We start from the raw sequence: 13165 nt of genomic DNA on the forward strand, positions 1-13165 counted from the left end.
ATGTATAATATCAAAAGTGCCACTCCCCCCCCTCGCTACGCCCTCTTAAGCACAAAACAGAAAAGTGTTTGCGAGTCACATTATCGCAACGTTTTCATGAATCAAAAGCTGGCAGTAAATGCTGGCAGTTCGGGTAGCATTTCAATTGCACGATATGACACATCATCAAAGTTGGCATATTTCATTATTCGACATCGATATCCTTTCCCTGTTTCCATATCGCTTGCGTGTCGCGTGTCAGAGTTCAATATGGCAAATGCTTTACAAGCAGCAAATGCCAAAAAGCAACAACAACAACAACAAAACACAATCAGAAACACAAACAACTTTTCAAGTGTTACACTTTACTCGCCCCAGATCATGGGCGGAGGAGCGGACAGCGGCGTGAGTGAGCTGGAGCTGGGTTAACGGGGCTGCTCTTGGCGCAGCAAGAAATTTTCATTTCATTTCGCGCGTCATTTGAGGCGGCGCCGCTTGAAATTGTTGCAATGTTACGGGCAAAGCAATACCCTAGAATTAACAAATGCTTAAAAAAGGATATGATCAATGTGTAGAAGCTTATGGAACAGATGCACAGAAACAGAATCAAGACAAACTTTAAGTAGCTTCTATTTATGATACTTTTGATAATATTTCAAAGCTAATAACCTTATATATAATTACATAACAATTGCTTTTAGGTTTGCTAAATCGATAAATGTGAATTGTTGAAAGAATTTCGCACATATTTTATAGAGACTATATTTTATTATATATGTTTTCTTGTTTAGCAGCAACAAATTGAAATCGCACATAAAAACTTTAGCAATTTTAACAAATTTACAACGATTAAGACTAGTTTTTACTTCGATAAGTTTTCTGAAATCGATAAAAATTGTTAACATCATCTTTTGGGCTCGAATAATCTCCTACTATACACAGATTTTTTAATGTATTTAAAATTTTAATTTTATATATTTATAGCACTAAACTATCTACATATTTTTCCAGAATCGATAAATATCAATATGGAAATTTATTTGCCTGAAATCAATTACAAAAATATACAGTTGAGAGTATCTGAAAGTCGTGCATTTCCCACCTTACCATTCCCATTTTAGCTCGAATAATCTCCTACTATATACAGATTTTTTAATGTATTTTAAACTTTAATTTTATATATTTAGAGCACAAAATTATCTACATATTTTTCCAGAATCGATATATATCAATATGGAAATTTATTTGCCTGAAATCAATTACAAAAATATACAGTTGAGAGTATCTGAAAGTCGTGCATTTCCCACCTTACCATTCTAACTTGTTTTTGTTATTGTGCCATTGATTGAAAACGCATAAAAACAAAGGCGGCCAAAAGCGAAGCGCGTTTTTTTTTTGTTTTCTTTTTTTTTTTGGGCCATGAAGTGTGAGGCGTGCAGAGTGTTCAGGCAGGTAGGCGCCCAAAACCCTGCCCGAGGCGGGGCTTGGGTACTGTGCCGCGTGCATAAAAATATGTAGAAATATGTGTGTGAGTGTGTGTGTAAGTGAGGGTTCGGGCGCCAATTGTGCTGTTCGATATTTTGTTCCGCGTTTGGGTTTATTTCGGTTCGCTCTGATTTGATTTGCCTAACGTAAAAGTTTTGATTGTTTTTCCGCGTTTCAATTTCGCGCACCGTTCCAAATGACAGTCGAACATGCTATGAAATATGAGTTGATTGCCGCCTTTGACACATGCTGAGCACCCTATTGACGGGTTATAAATTAGAACGTAAGCTGCCGTCGAGCGTGACCGAATACGAAGAGGAACAACTAGCTCATTAGACGGCGGCAATTAGTTCTAATTAATGCCCGTTTGAAAAGCATAAAATTTTGTTAAATTTGTGGCCATCGCATCGTTTTCGCCTGCCGCTGGAGCAATGCCTTTTACCTTTTCTTACACGCCAATTAACTCTGAACGCTCATTACAGAGTGGGCGCTGGGCGCTGGGCGTGGCTAGTTGATGTCACTCGTCGGTGCAACGGGGCGTATTAATTAGCCACTCGAAGCCAGTGACAGAACCGAAAACGCCAGGTAGAGTCGAGGCCAAAGCAGCGACAGCTTCAAATGTTTCCATTTTCGAGGCAGTTCAAAAACTGTTCGCCCCTGCCACCGTCCCCGTCCCCGTTCACCTGCTCCTACCTACTCCACTACATCTCACTCACCCACTCCGACATCCTGGCAGAGCATCGTCGTTAGCATTACGTCAACTAATTGGCTTCATTTGGGTTTGCCTAGTGGCTGCTGTGAGTCGCTTTTCCTTTTGTCGCCAGCAACTGCAGGCAATGTGTGTGAGTGTGCGAGCGAGCGAGTGTGTGGGTGTGTGGCTGTGTGGGTGTGTGTGTGCGGCAGGCAATCAGGAATTTCTAATTGGCAATGAAAGGCGCATAATTTATGAATATATCGCACACTTATTTCATGCCACACTTGGCAGCAATTGCCACGCTTCTTGCTCCGCCAGCAATCGCATAAAGCCAACTCAGCTAATTGCATTGCGCCCGATAATGAAGCTTTATTAAGGCCACGTTTTGAGTTCTAGACAACAACAAGAGCTACTGCTGAGCGATCAAATATATGTTTGAAATTAGCTTAAATATGATTTTTTAAAACGAACGCTATTATTTGAGAACTTTTGTTCTAAAATGTGAAAGATAGCTTAGGACTCAAAGCTGAACTGTTTGGGGTTGTTGGATATGATTCTGTTGTGGCCACGATTAAAGTAATAGATAATTGCTAATAGAGTATTCAAAGAAACGAATCGACCTAGACATAGCCAGCAGATTAGTCAAAAGGGATCGCGTCATTAGCAAGTTCAGTTCCATATTAGGCTTAAAACATAACTAGATTAGCCTTAAAGCCTCTTAATCAAAATAAAATTTTTTTTATAAATTTATATATATATATGTAAAGTGAAATTTCATTTTATCAAAAATATCTTTGTTCTAGAATCTCATCAATGCCATCAAACAAGCTTAAGCTGTTTCCAAACTATCATTTTATACACAATTTTACAATAATTTATTTATTTATGTACACAAAAGTTTTCCAGTATTCAACTTAATTAAAGGCAGACAAAGTTTGTATTTAAGAACGTTTTTTCACATCATACAAACTAAAAGCTAAATGAACTCATGTGCAAAATATAATAAATGAATTACTCACTTTTTGCTGTGTACGCATTGCAGGGTATTATAAAAACATAACTCGCTCAGCGGTCACAAATAGAAGAAAAGCGCACAAACGGCGCTTTGCACACACGTTCATCTTTTATTTGGTTTTTTGACGGTTGCCAGGTACGTGAAATGTGAAATGTGAAAAGATAAAAAATAAAAGAAAGTGCAATAAAATAAAAATGCATCAGACCGCAATTCACTTGCAGCAGAGTGCCAAAGTTTCGTCCTTTTTATTGCGCATTTTGGACATGCTGCAAAAAGAGTCCAAAATTGCATTTGACCCAACGCCACGCCCCACTCCAGGCGACTTGTTGTTGTTTTGCATTTGCCTTTTATTTTAATTTCCCACGACGGCACATGGGGCGTATGAGTTATGCATTTCAGCCAGGTTTCAGCTTGCTCTTTCTCGCTCTCTCTCTCTCTTTCTCTCTTCTACTCTTCCCCTCTCTTTATTTTACATTAATGTAAAAATTGTGCACTGATGTAAGTGCGTCTTCCGCACTTCAGTGCGTCCGTCGTCCCGTCTGACAGCCACAAACCAAACAATCAGCCCAAGCGCGCAGCAAACCAAGTCCAAAAATCCTCCTCTCCTACTCTCTTCCTCTCCCTCTCCCTCTCCCTCTGCTTTATACCTGCGCGCATTTTAATAAAAACGAATTAAAATGTACACTAATATGCTTTTATTATTTATGTTTATATTTATTCGTGTGTGTGCATGTTGCAAATAAATTGCACTCGAAAAAGTAAAATGCACACACACACGTACACCCAAGCAGTGTGTGTGTGCATAGCTCATGTATCTTTTAACGAGGGTTGCACATATATAAAAATACAGTTATATATATATAGCGTAGAGTCTGCAATTTATTTATTTTAATAAGTGAAGTTACACTGCGATCGGCTGTTAACGACTGCTGCATGCTCTCTTACTGTAAGATGAGCTTGACAAGAGTCTGCTGCATAATTCCAATTTAATGACTGAAAGTAGAAGCTGTAGATTGGCAATGATTATGTATGAGATGTGAGTAGATGCATTAGAGAAAGTTGATTATCAAGAGCATCACTCAAGCATGAAAATAATAATAATATAAATAAAATGCTGAAACCCTCATGAGATGACAGGCGTAAGAATAAGCCGACTTACTATTTGTACTAATAATCCTAGGAATGCTTAAAACAGTAGTACATCCTGTTGATTCAGTAGATCCAGAAACAATAGATCACTATTCCTATATGAGCTATTTAAGACTAGTATTTTAAGCAATAAAGTGAGTTAAGCTTCTAAAATCTGTGAGGTAGATAAGCAAGGACTTATTAATCTTGCATTGACTATGTCTGTGATATCTGAAAATATCTAGAGATCCACTCTTATGCTTATCCATATAGGAAAATATGCATAACTTTGTTTACATCTGTATAGTTAAATTAAATAATTAAATTAATATACTCCTTTAATTAATATACTCCTTAATAAAAATGTTTTAGTTTTAAATATTTAACTTTTATTTTTTATTTATTTTTATTTTTTCTACAAAATATTTCTAAACAAAATCTATATTTTCTTCCACGAATATATTGCACTGTAAATAGAAAATTTGAAAAGTTTCTTTTAAATTTCCAGCTATGTAAAATAATATTCAAGTAAATTGAGTGAACTCAGTATAATTACAGCCAAGTGTAGCAGTTTCAATGGCTTCATTGAGCGCTCTACTAGAAACTACCTAACGTTAAGTGTATTACATCATTACAAGTTTATTTCGTGTTGAAATTCCTATTTAATTTTATTACTTCTCTGTCAACTTTCTAATTAATGCTGCACAACTGCCATGGCAACCCTCGCTATTTGCCAGAAAATGTGTCACTATGAAAATTGCTGTGTCAGCATTAGTCCACATCCATCCAAAGTCGATTCAGTCCCACACACACACGCCCAGACACATACCAACACACGCACACTCGCTCGTATCTCCTTCAAATTCTCATGCATATTATATAATTTTCCATATGCGGATTAGTCCTAAGCCTCTGAGCCGCCCACAGGGCCAGCAACTTGTCAGTAAACTGCGAATGCAACAACCCCAGCAACAACAGCAACAACAGCAGCAACAACAACAGCAACAACCACAACAACTAGCAACTAGAACAGTTACATAAACCGCTTTCGGTTGGCAACTTGAGTTTGCGGCTGGCAGCGCGACAGCAGCTTATAATTTGTTTGACAAGCATCAAACTCGCTAACCCACCAAAACCACCCAAACCACCAATCCAACCACTCCCACGCTACAGCACTACCCACACACAGTTAGTTATAGCTCACTCTATGATTGCATATGGAGGCCAAAACAAAAATCGGTACACAGCGAGCCACGTCTCCTACGGCTCCTGCGCCCCTTCGTGATGTGCATGGAATCCGATTGTCTCATCTGCATTACCTCAGCGCTCCCCTCTGGGGCTCTGCGAGTAAAATATGAATTGTTAAGCGTATGATTATGTCGTAAGCATTTTTGTCGAATGCTCCCGCCATTAGCGAGCAACTGTGTATACCTATGCAGAGGTATGGGCGTGGCAGAATCTCAAGTTTCAGCTGCATATTGTTCGACTCTTGCGCTGTGAGCGCACAAAGTGCTTTGGCAACTTTTTAGCTCTCAAAAGTAGTGGAAAATATGATAAAGAATTCTTTAAGAATAAATAAAGTTTAAGAATAAGTTAAATTAAATACAATTTATTATTAATAAATTTGAATTTTATTTAAATAAATTTGTTTTTGTAGAAATGTCAACTAAAGCCGAGCTAAAGTTAACGAAATAAGCAGAGCTAGAGAGCTACAGAGCGACTTAAGTAATTTATTATTCCACTTGTAATTCGAATTCATTTCGAATTTCATATATTTATATTTCTCTTGTTTGTGAATTGGTACATACGGCTTCGTAGAAACTGCAATCTGACGGTGCGACATTCATCTGGCTGCTGAGCTCACCTTGCGACTCTTGCCATTTCTGAAAGACTGCGTTGGCCTGCAATGCCGAGCCCATCTCGAAGAGAAGTCTGATGTTGCCATCTGTAATGTACTTGGCCTGCACCACCTCGTTCACCAGGTGGTAAAGCTTTAAGTCTAAAATTAACTTGCGCGCCAGTCGAACCGGATGCACCTTAATGTCAATAATGCCTGCGGATTCATCTTTAGGCAATACCAAAAGCCGGCGACTGAATTTGATGTCATTAAGCGGACTCGACGTGGCTATAGTTGAAGTTAATGGAGTTGTACAACAGCTGAGATGCAGCTTCACTATAAAGAAGTAGCACTTACCACTGACGTTGCACCATGTTTGACTGAACAGAAACAGCGTCAATATTGCTAAGAATTTCATATTTGCACAGAGCGCACTGCCAGCTCAAGTCTCGCAAACAACTGAGCTGCGATCGTACTCAGCACTCGATGAGAGGTTGCTTATCAGTCGCTGATAGCGCGCAGGTCAAAGCACTAATTATGCTCTCTATACACTATGGTGAAATGAAAGAGAGTATATTCATTATTATTATATTATAAAATTGATGAGTCAATATTTACCTACAAGTTCACTCATACACCTTACTTTATCAGTTAATCAACATTTATAATGAAATAAAAAGTTGCTTTCCTTTAAGCTCAGCTTACATGTTGAATAGAGTAATTTGCTGGGCAGCTAGCCCCCTTAGCGACTCGATATTCTACCCTTGCCCACCTCTCTCACAGTGGCGTCAGTCGCGCATCTTGGCTGGCTGTGAGCCAGTTGCTTAATGATGCATATGTGTCGCCACCATTTGTTATGGCCAGTATATCAAAGTGGCGGATGCTGACACATGCCGGCAGTCCGAAACCAATTAGGCACAGTGCCAAAAAATTACGAGTAGAGCTCTCAGAAAGGGGCCATAAAAACGGAAGAATATTATAGGAAGTTCATAAAATGCAAGCAACTACAGTATATCAATATATAGAGTATATAGTAGAGCAATAGGATTAAAGAATCAGACTGGGATTATGACACCCAGTGTGAGCCTCTCTTAAGCTAAGTTTTCGACGGTTCAAGCTACTATTAAGGCTTAAGGTTCAAGTTAGTGCATTTTTGAGTTCATCTTAAGTTCGACTTGAAGCATGAATATAGCCAAAATACTGGCTATGAGAAGTTCTATGCGAATCTTTCCAACTTTCATTCACTTTGACAATAGGAAGTTCTATGTCAATCTTTCTGGTTTTCTATCTGGGCTCATGCCAATTTCTCAAGCACATTTTATTTACAACAACATGGTCAATATAGGCCCTTCATGCTTAGCTTTTTATGTGCTGCTTTTTGGGTCTCTTCCAATCAGCGTTGAGCGTGGCGTAAATGAAAATCAGGAAAACGTGAAATAATTTCAGCACGCGGCGATATCATCAAATTTCATGCACTATCAAAGTCAATTTCCTGTCAGTCGGTGGCCGAGCACAGGGGCAAAGCCTGGCGGGCACCCAACACTGGACGAATCGAGTTTCAGCGTGGCTACAGCCTCCCGCCTCCTGCCTCCTGCCTCCTGCCTCCTGCCTCCTGCCTGGCGGTCACAAAAATAATTTATTCAACTGGAGCCGTGGCGGTCGCTGGTTCGTTCGCTCGATGACTGCCCTGCGGTTCATTGTCAGTTAAGCTTTTTAAAAGAAAACCACTTAGAATGTTGACATTATCCTTCACTTTCTATTTATTTTGTCATTTAATCAACTTCCTGCCAGCCAGCCAGCCTTCCTGACTGTCGTCAGCGTCGTCGTCGTGGCGCACCCTCAGATTTGCATACCAACTGCTCGGGCGCCATATCTTGAGATGGACGCCACACAACTGTTTACAGTTGTCGTTGTTGCTGCTACAGTTGTTGTTGTTGCCGGTCTGCGCCAATCAGTCAAGCTCTCAGCTTCTTCCACCAACGTTTGGCAAATAAAAATTGCTTTTTGCCGCATAACCTGTGGCCGCCTACCCAATAGATAGACTCAATTTGATAGCTGACTGAACGACTTGCCCAGCTTCCACCCTGCTCATTTAGCGTTATTAAAGCAATCCTATGAATATTTTAAAGGCTTTTGTTCGGACATAGTGCACCATAAAAGGTTTAGTGTTTCACTTCAAGCAGCCAAAAAGGAAATGCACAAAAGCTTTTGCCCGACTTCAAGGCAAATATTACGAGTATGTAAATAATGTGGTTTGAGTTGAGTTGAGTTGAGTTGAATGTGAATCCTGCATTCTTGTCGCCGAGTCCCTTCAAACGATGGGCAACTAAATAACTGCCGGGGGGTGGCAGAAAAAGTCTTCTCTTCACCCAGGCTCTGACCACATTATGCGCTGAAAGCATCTCGAACCCTAAGCCGCATTTGGGCAATCAGGCGCGCAATGGCAAGCCCATTCAATGGTCTATTGTTTTTGGCATGAAAATGCTTTTAATTTGCCCACTTTTCATAGAAAAACACAAAAACCTATTTCTGAAAATAAGCAAACAATAAAAAGCGCTAGCAAGAATGGCCATGCATTAGCAGAAAAGCTAATTTGAATAGCCTTTAGAATTAGAATGAGGGCTATATACGCTTTTAAGCGTATGAGGGAAGGCGAATAGATATGTTAAGTTCGATATATATCGAAATTTAGTCTTATTACTTAATATCAATGTTAGCTTATATCTATATTCTATATAAATATATATATTCTAATCAATTCTCTGAACAATTCGTATCTGATCTATAAATATCGAATGCATATTGTATACGAAAACCTTAATAATATCAAAATAGCAAATGTAGAGGGTATCTAACAGTCGAAAACTTTCGACCAACACACAAATTTGTATTCCTTTTGTTTATTACAAGTATTTTTGCAGTCGATTTTAATGAAAGCGCGCGAAATAAGTCGACTTGAAAGCACTTATAGTATTTCCGAGAAAGATACAAAAACTAGAGCTATCGCAGAAGTGTTGAATGGAGGGGGCTGTGGGGCGTTGCAGGGCGATTGGGGCAAAATATGATGGCCAACTTTTTTGTTGACTTGTTGTTTTTTGTACTTAAAGTTGGCTCCCTGTTGCTTGTTGTGTCTATTGCCACTGCTGCCACTGCCGCTCTTGGCTTAATGCTGAAATAATTACGCGCCAAAGTTGATTTTCAGCGTACTCGAGATTGTTGCCAGACCCGCGCTGCCAACCATCCACAAAACAAACTCTGCGCTGAAGTACGTGACGCACCAATAAGCCGAGAGTCCGCAGCAACTATGCTGTACATGTTTGTGTGGTGGCTGCTTTTGAATTGATTAAACACGAAAAAAAGAGATCAGCAAAAGTTGGTGCCAGCAAAGCGAAGCGTTGCATGCTCCAAGCTGAAAGCTACACTCATCTATGAAGGGCTCCTATGTTCGTTAGTCTGCAGCCTTTTATTACGGAACTTTTTTATATTAGAATGCGAAAATATTACATTTTTCACAAGAGTGCTACAAATGAATAAAGTTGGCTGCATGAGCATTGCACGGCTCTCACTCCCATAGGGTAGACGACTTTGAATGGCTATGCTAGCTTATGTAAGGCACTCTAAAATACCTTAACGAATCAATGATAGCAGATTGTAACAATCTGTGATTGGTTCAATGTTATTCTTTCAACTTAACGAAGAACTAAGCCCAACGAAACTTGACGCTACTCTCAGCTTAGCTTCACGACTATAACAACTCTTCGGTAGATCTGCTACTTAACGATACAACAGCTGATCCCTGATTGGCTCGCTCCCAACTCCTACTCTAATACTCAACGAGAAACCTTGATTTCGCTCTCACTCTGTTCGCTAAAAATGCAGCCCTTCTCTTTCATGCACATAAAAGCGTATTTGTTTTACACCCTGGGTCAGTTAATTAGATGCCTATTGATATAGTTTGAATAGCAGCTAATGTCGAGCAAGTTTCGGTCGCCTATTTTGACCACAATACAAACTGTGCTCGCATTTATTAATTAAAATGCCACAAAAACACAAAAAGGCAAACAACGCACACATGCAGCGCACAGCAAGGCACAATGTGGCACTCATTACGGCACGGCAAGTGCTCATCAAAACCGAACCAACATTCAATTGAATAACACCGAATGTTTGTTAGTTTAATTATGTGCATAGCTCATACCAGGCGCCGCCTTCGTTCACCTGCTGTGGTTATTTACATTTGCAATATTTTGCTGAATTGTCGTAATATTTAAAATAAAAAGAAAGCAAAGGCTAATTATGCAAGCCGAATAGTAAATACTCTTGTGGACACACAGATACATGGATATAGATACAGATATTGCTGTCATATATAAGCTTTATTTGCAACTGTTTTGTCCTAGAGCTATTTATAGTATAGAACGCTTATCTTATATAGATGGGCATAGATATGTATGTGGTCAAACAAAAATATATATATATATATATATATATATATATATATATATATATTGTTAAAGCTGTTAACTGTTAAAGCCTGTATCTTCATAAGATTAGAGTAAGCATATCCATCTCGCCTAGTTACCAGTTGCAAACATCATCTTCTTCTATGCCTGACAGACTCCACATTATAAGAGTATTGAAAAGCAAATAATCAACGTAAACAACTTTGTTGTCAATTGGCATCAATTTTTGTTCAATTTGGCATTTGATTTTTAATTATAATGCGACAGGCCATCTGACCAGACCTCTATCTGTATCACATCTATCTGAAATATTTCATTTGTAATTGCCATTGAAGCATTTTGATTGCAATTTGCAATATTTTGAGGTCAACTTGCACATAGATCAACCTCAAACTCTGAAATTAATGTTGCGGTTAAAAATTCGAAAATCATATTTCATAATGAAAACGATTGTGGCTAGCAAAATATTTAATATTGAGAAATTGTTATTGCTATTTGATAAGTATGTTAAATTGTTAAGCTTTTCAATTGAAATGTGTTAAGCTAAATGTTGATGATTACTGCGAGATCTTATCATAAAATTAAACAGAAATTAATACAAATTACAAATACAAAATAAAATTAATTAGAAATAATTACAAATTTAACTTTTTTTCAAAAATTTTTCGTTTGCTTAACGGAAATTTGTTGTTGTTAAATATCTCTTTCTTACATATATGAGAAATATACTTACCATCAATAAAAGTGACTAACTAGGAGGTTCCCTACTCCTTTCTACTCTACTCTTCTAAGACAATCCAATCACAGAAATCTCCACTGTAAATTGAAAATCTCTTATACATTATTAACATTACTATTATTATTATTATTATTAATATTATTATGATTATTTTTATTTTTATTATTATTATTATTATTTTTTTATTATTATTATTATTATTATTATTAACATAATATTTAAAGATATAATAGCAATAATAATATAATGAATGGCAAGAGTGTTTGTGCTGCGGCATTGAAGTTGATTTTGCTTTTATATTATTATAATTCATTTACATTTACTTTCCTCTTATTTTTCCATTAAAGTTTTAATTAATTATATTATATTTAGTTGTATATTATTATTTTATTTCTTATATTTCTTTTGGGCTTATATTTTTGGGATTAATTTTCAGTAAACTTATTTAAGCTTCTTCTGTAATTGACTTTGATATAGCTAGACGGACACACTGTAAATATTTCCTTAACTTAATAAATGAAGCCAAAAAAAAAAATGCCTTACAAACACCCACACACACACACTCGCCCACACATTGACAAAATCCAATCAGCGTTTTTTTTTTTTCTAATCAGCAAAGTATAAAGTAAATTCAATTACGCGGCGAGCAGCAGCTACTTTGTAAATCCCCAGGATCAGCAACGCCTAGCAGGAGTGCCGAGTGTGTACCGTTATTTACATATACTGGCGACACACACTAAGTAAGCGTGTGTATGAAGGGGGTGCGCGTAGGCGTGAACGCATGTGTGAGTGCGGAAATTTGTGCCAAAAGAAAATTTTGAAAATAAATAGAATTCCTCTAAAGTCAAAGCCAAGTAAACAAGTGCGGCAGCAGGGCGGGATGGAGTGCAGCGGGGCAGGGGTTAGGTGACATGTCTGTCGGGCTGTACGGATCCATGGCAACTAATCAGAAATTCCGTCTCATGCGCGACCATTTCCACGCAGTCCGTGAATGGGAAACGAAAAAAAGTAAACGAAAAGCGGCAGACGGACAGAAAAGCTGATGGCCAGACGCAAGCTGGGGAAGAGCGGAGAAAGAGGCTGGCATGGACGAACGCACTAAGAGGCAACGGCACAGGCAGCGGCACAGGCAACAGCGTTGGGATTATGCAAAATTCAATTTGCAACTTAAATGTGTTTATTTTGCGTTACGCTGGCGCAATTTTTATTTTCACTGAAAATGAGGGATTTACCAGCGCCAAGTCGAAGGACAACGAGCAAGCGAGCGCGCACTCTGCACCGCAGGATAAGTGCGGCAACTGGAGCAGGGACTCGCAACCGGAGTCGGGCCATCCATGGCCTGTAAATCGAACGGGTAGCTCGAACCAAACAGCTAACCAATGAGCGTCACCGCCATCAATTTTCCAATCTTATTGAGCGCTTAAAAGTGTGCAAGTGTGTGTGGGTGTGCGAGTGAGTGTGTATCAGTGTGTGTGTGGTGGCAACATCGTTTGCTCTGCCTGGCGTAAATTGCTGATTTACAAACAAAATGTGATTTTGCACAGGCCAAAGCCCAACAAGCAGAGACGATCCCTTCCCTGCCCGACCCCACACTCCTCTCACTCCCAGCAGGGAAATCTCAACGTTTTTTTATGGCCTCAGTTGCCCTTTTGCATAATAAAAGTCGAAGACAAATTGCCGAAATTCAATTTGATAGTAAATTTTGGCTGCCATTTATTTAATTTGATGACCCTCTCAGCCGAGGCGCGCGGTCTCTCCATCAAAATTATCGACTAAAAGTCGTTTACACTTTTGAGGCACTGTCAGCGTCAACTTCTACAGCTAC

At 38.7% G+C, this 13165-nt stretch overlaps 1 protein-coding gene across 1 annotated transcript; it reads right to left on the minus strand.

The window, feature by feature from the left end:
- Window positions 1–5954: 5954 nt before the first annotated feature.
- On the minus strand, window positions 5955–6583 carry LOC111599178. The gene is made up of 2 exons (XM_023314763.2): window positions 6496–6583; window positions 5955–6426 (listed from the first exon to the last, which is right to left on the minus strand). Exons 1-2 carry the CDS (start codon window positions 6554–6556, stop codon window positions 6077–6079), a joined length of 411 nt encoding a protein of 136 aa, XP_023170531.2. The 5' UTR covers window positions 6557–6583; the 3' UTR covers window positions 5955–6076.
- Window positions 6584–13165: the final 6582 nt, after the last annotated feature.

This window comes from Drosophila hydei, unplaced genomic scaffold (genome assembly GCF_003285905.1).
Source record: "Drosophila hydei strain 15085-1641.00,03,60 unplaced genomic scaffold, DhydRS2 tig00008114-arrow-pilon, whole genome shotgun sequence".
Classification (NCBI taxonomy): Eukaryota; Metazoa; Arthropoda; class Insecta; order Diptera; family Drosophilidae; genus Drosophila; species Drosophila hydei.

Excerpts from the sequence above, each read along its gene's own strand:
- LOC111599178 (XM_023314763.2), bottom strand. The coding sequence starts at position 6,556 with ATGAAATTCTTAGCAATATTGACGCTGTTTCTGTTCAGTCAAACATGG. Across the intron at positions 6,427-6,495 it reads AACATGGTGCAACGTCAGTG|CCACGTCGAGTCCGCTTAAT; the intron begins GTAAGTGCTACT and ends CTTCAACTATAG.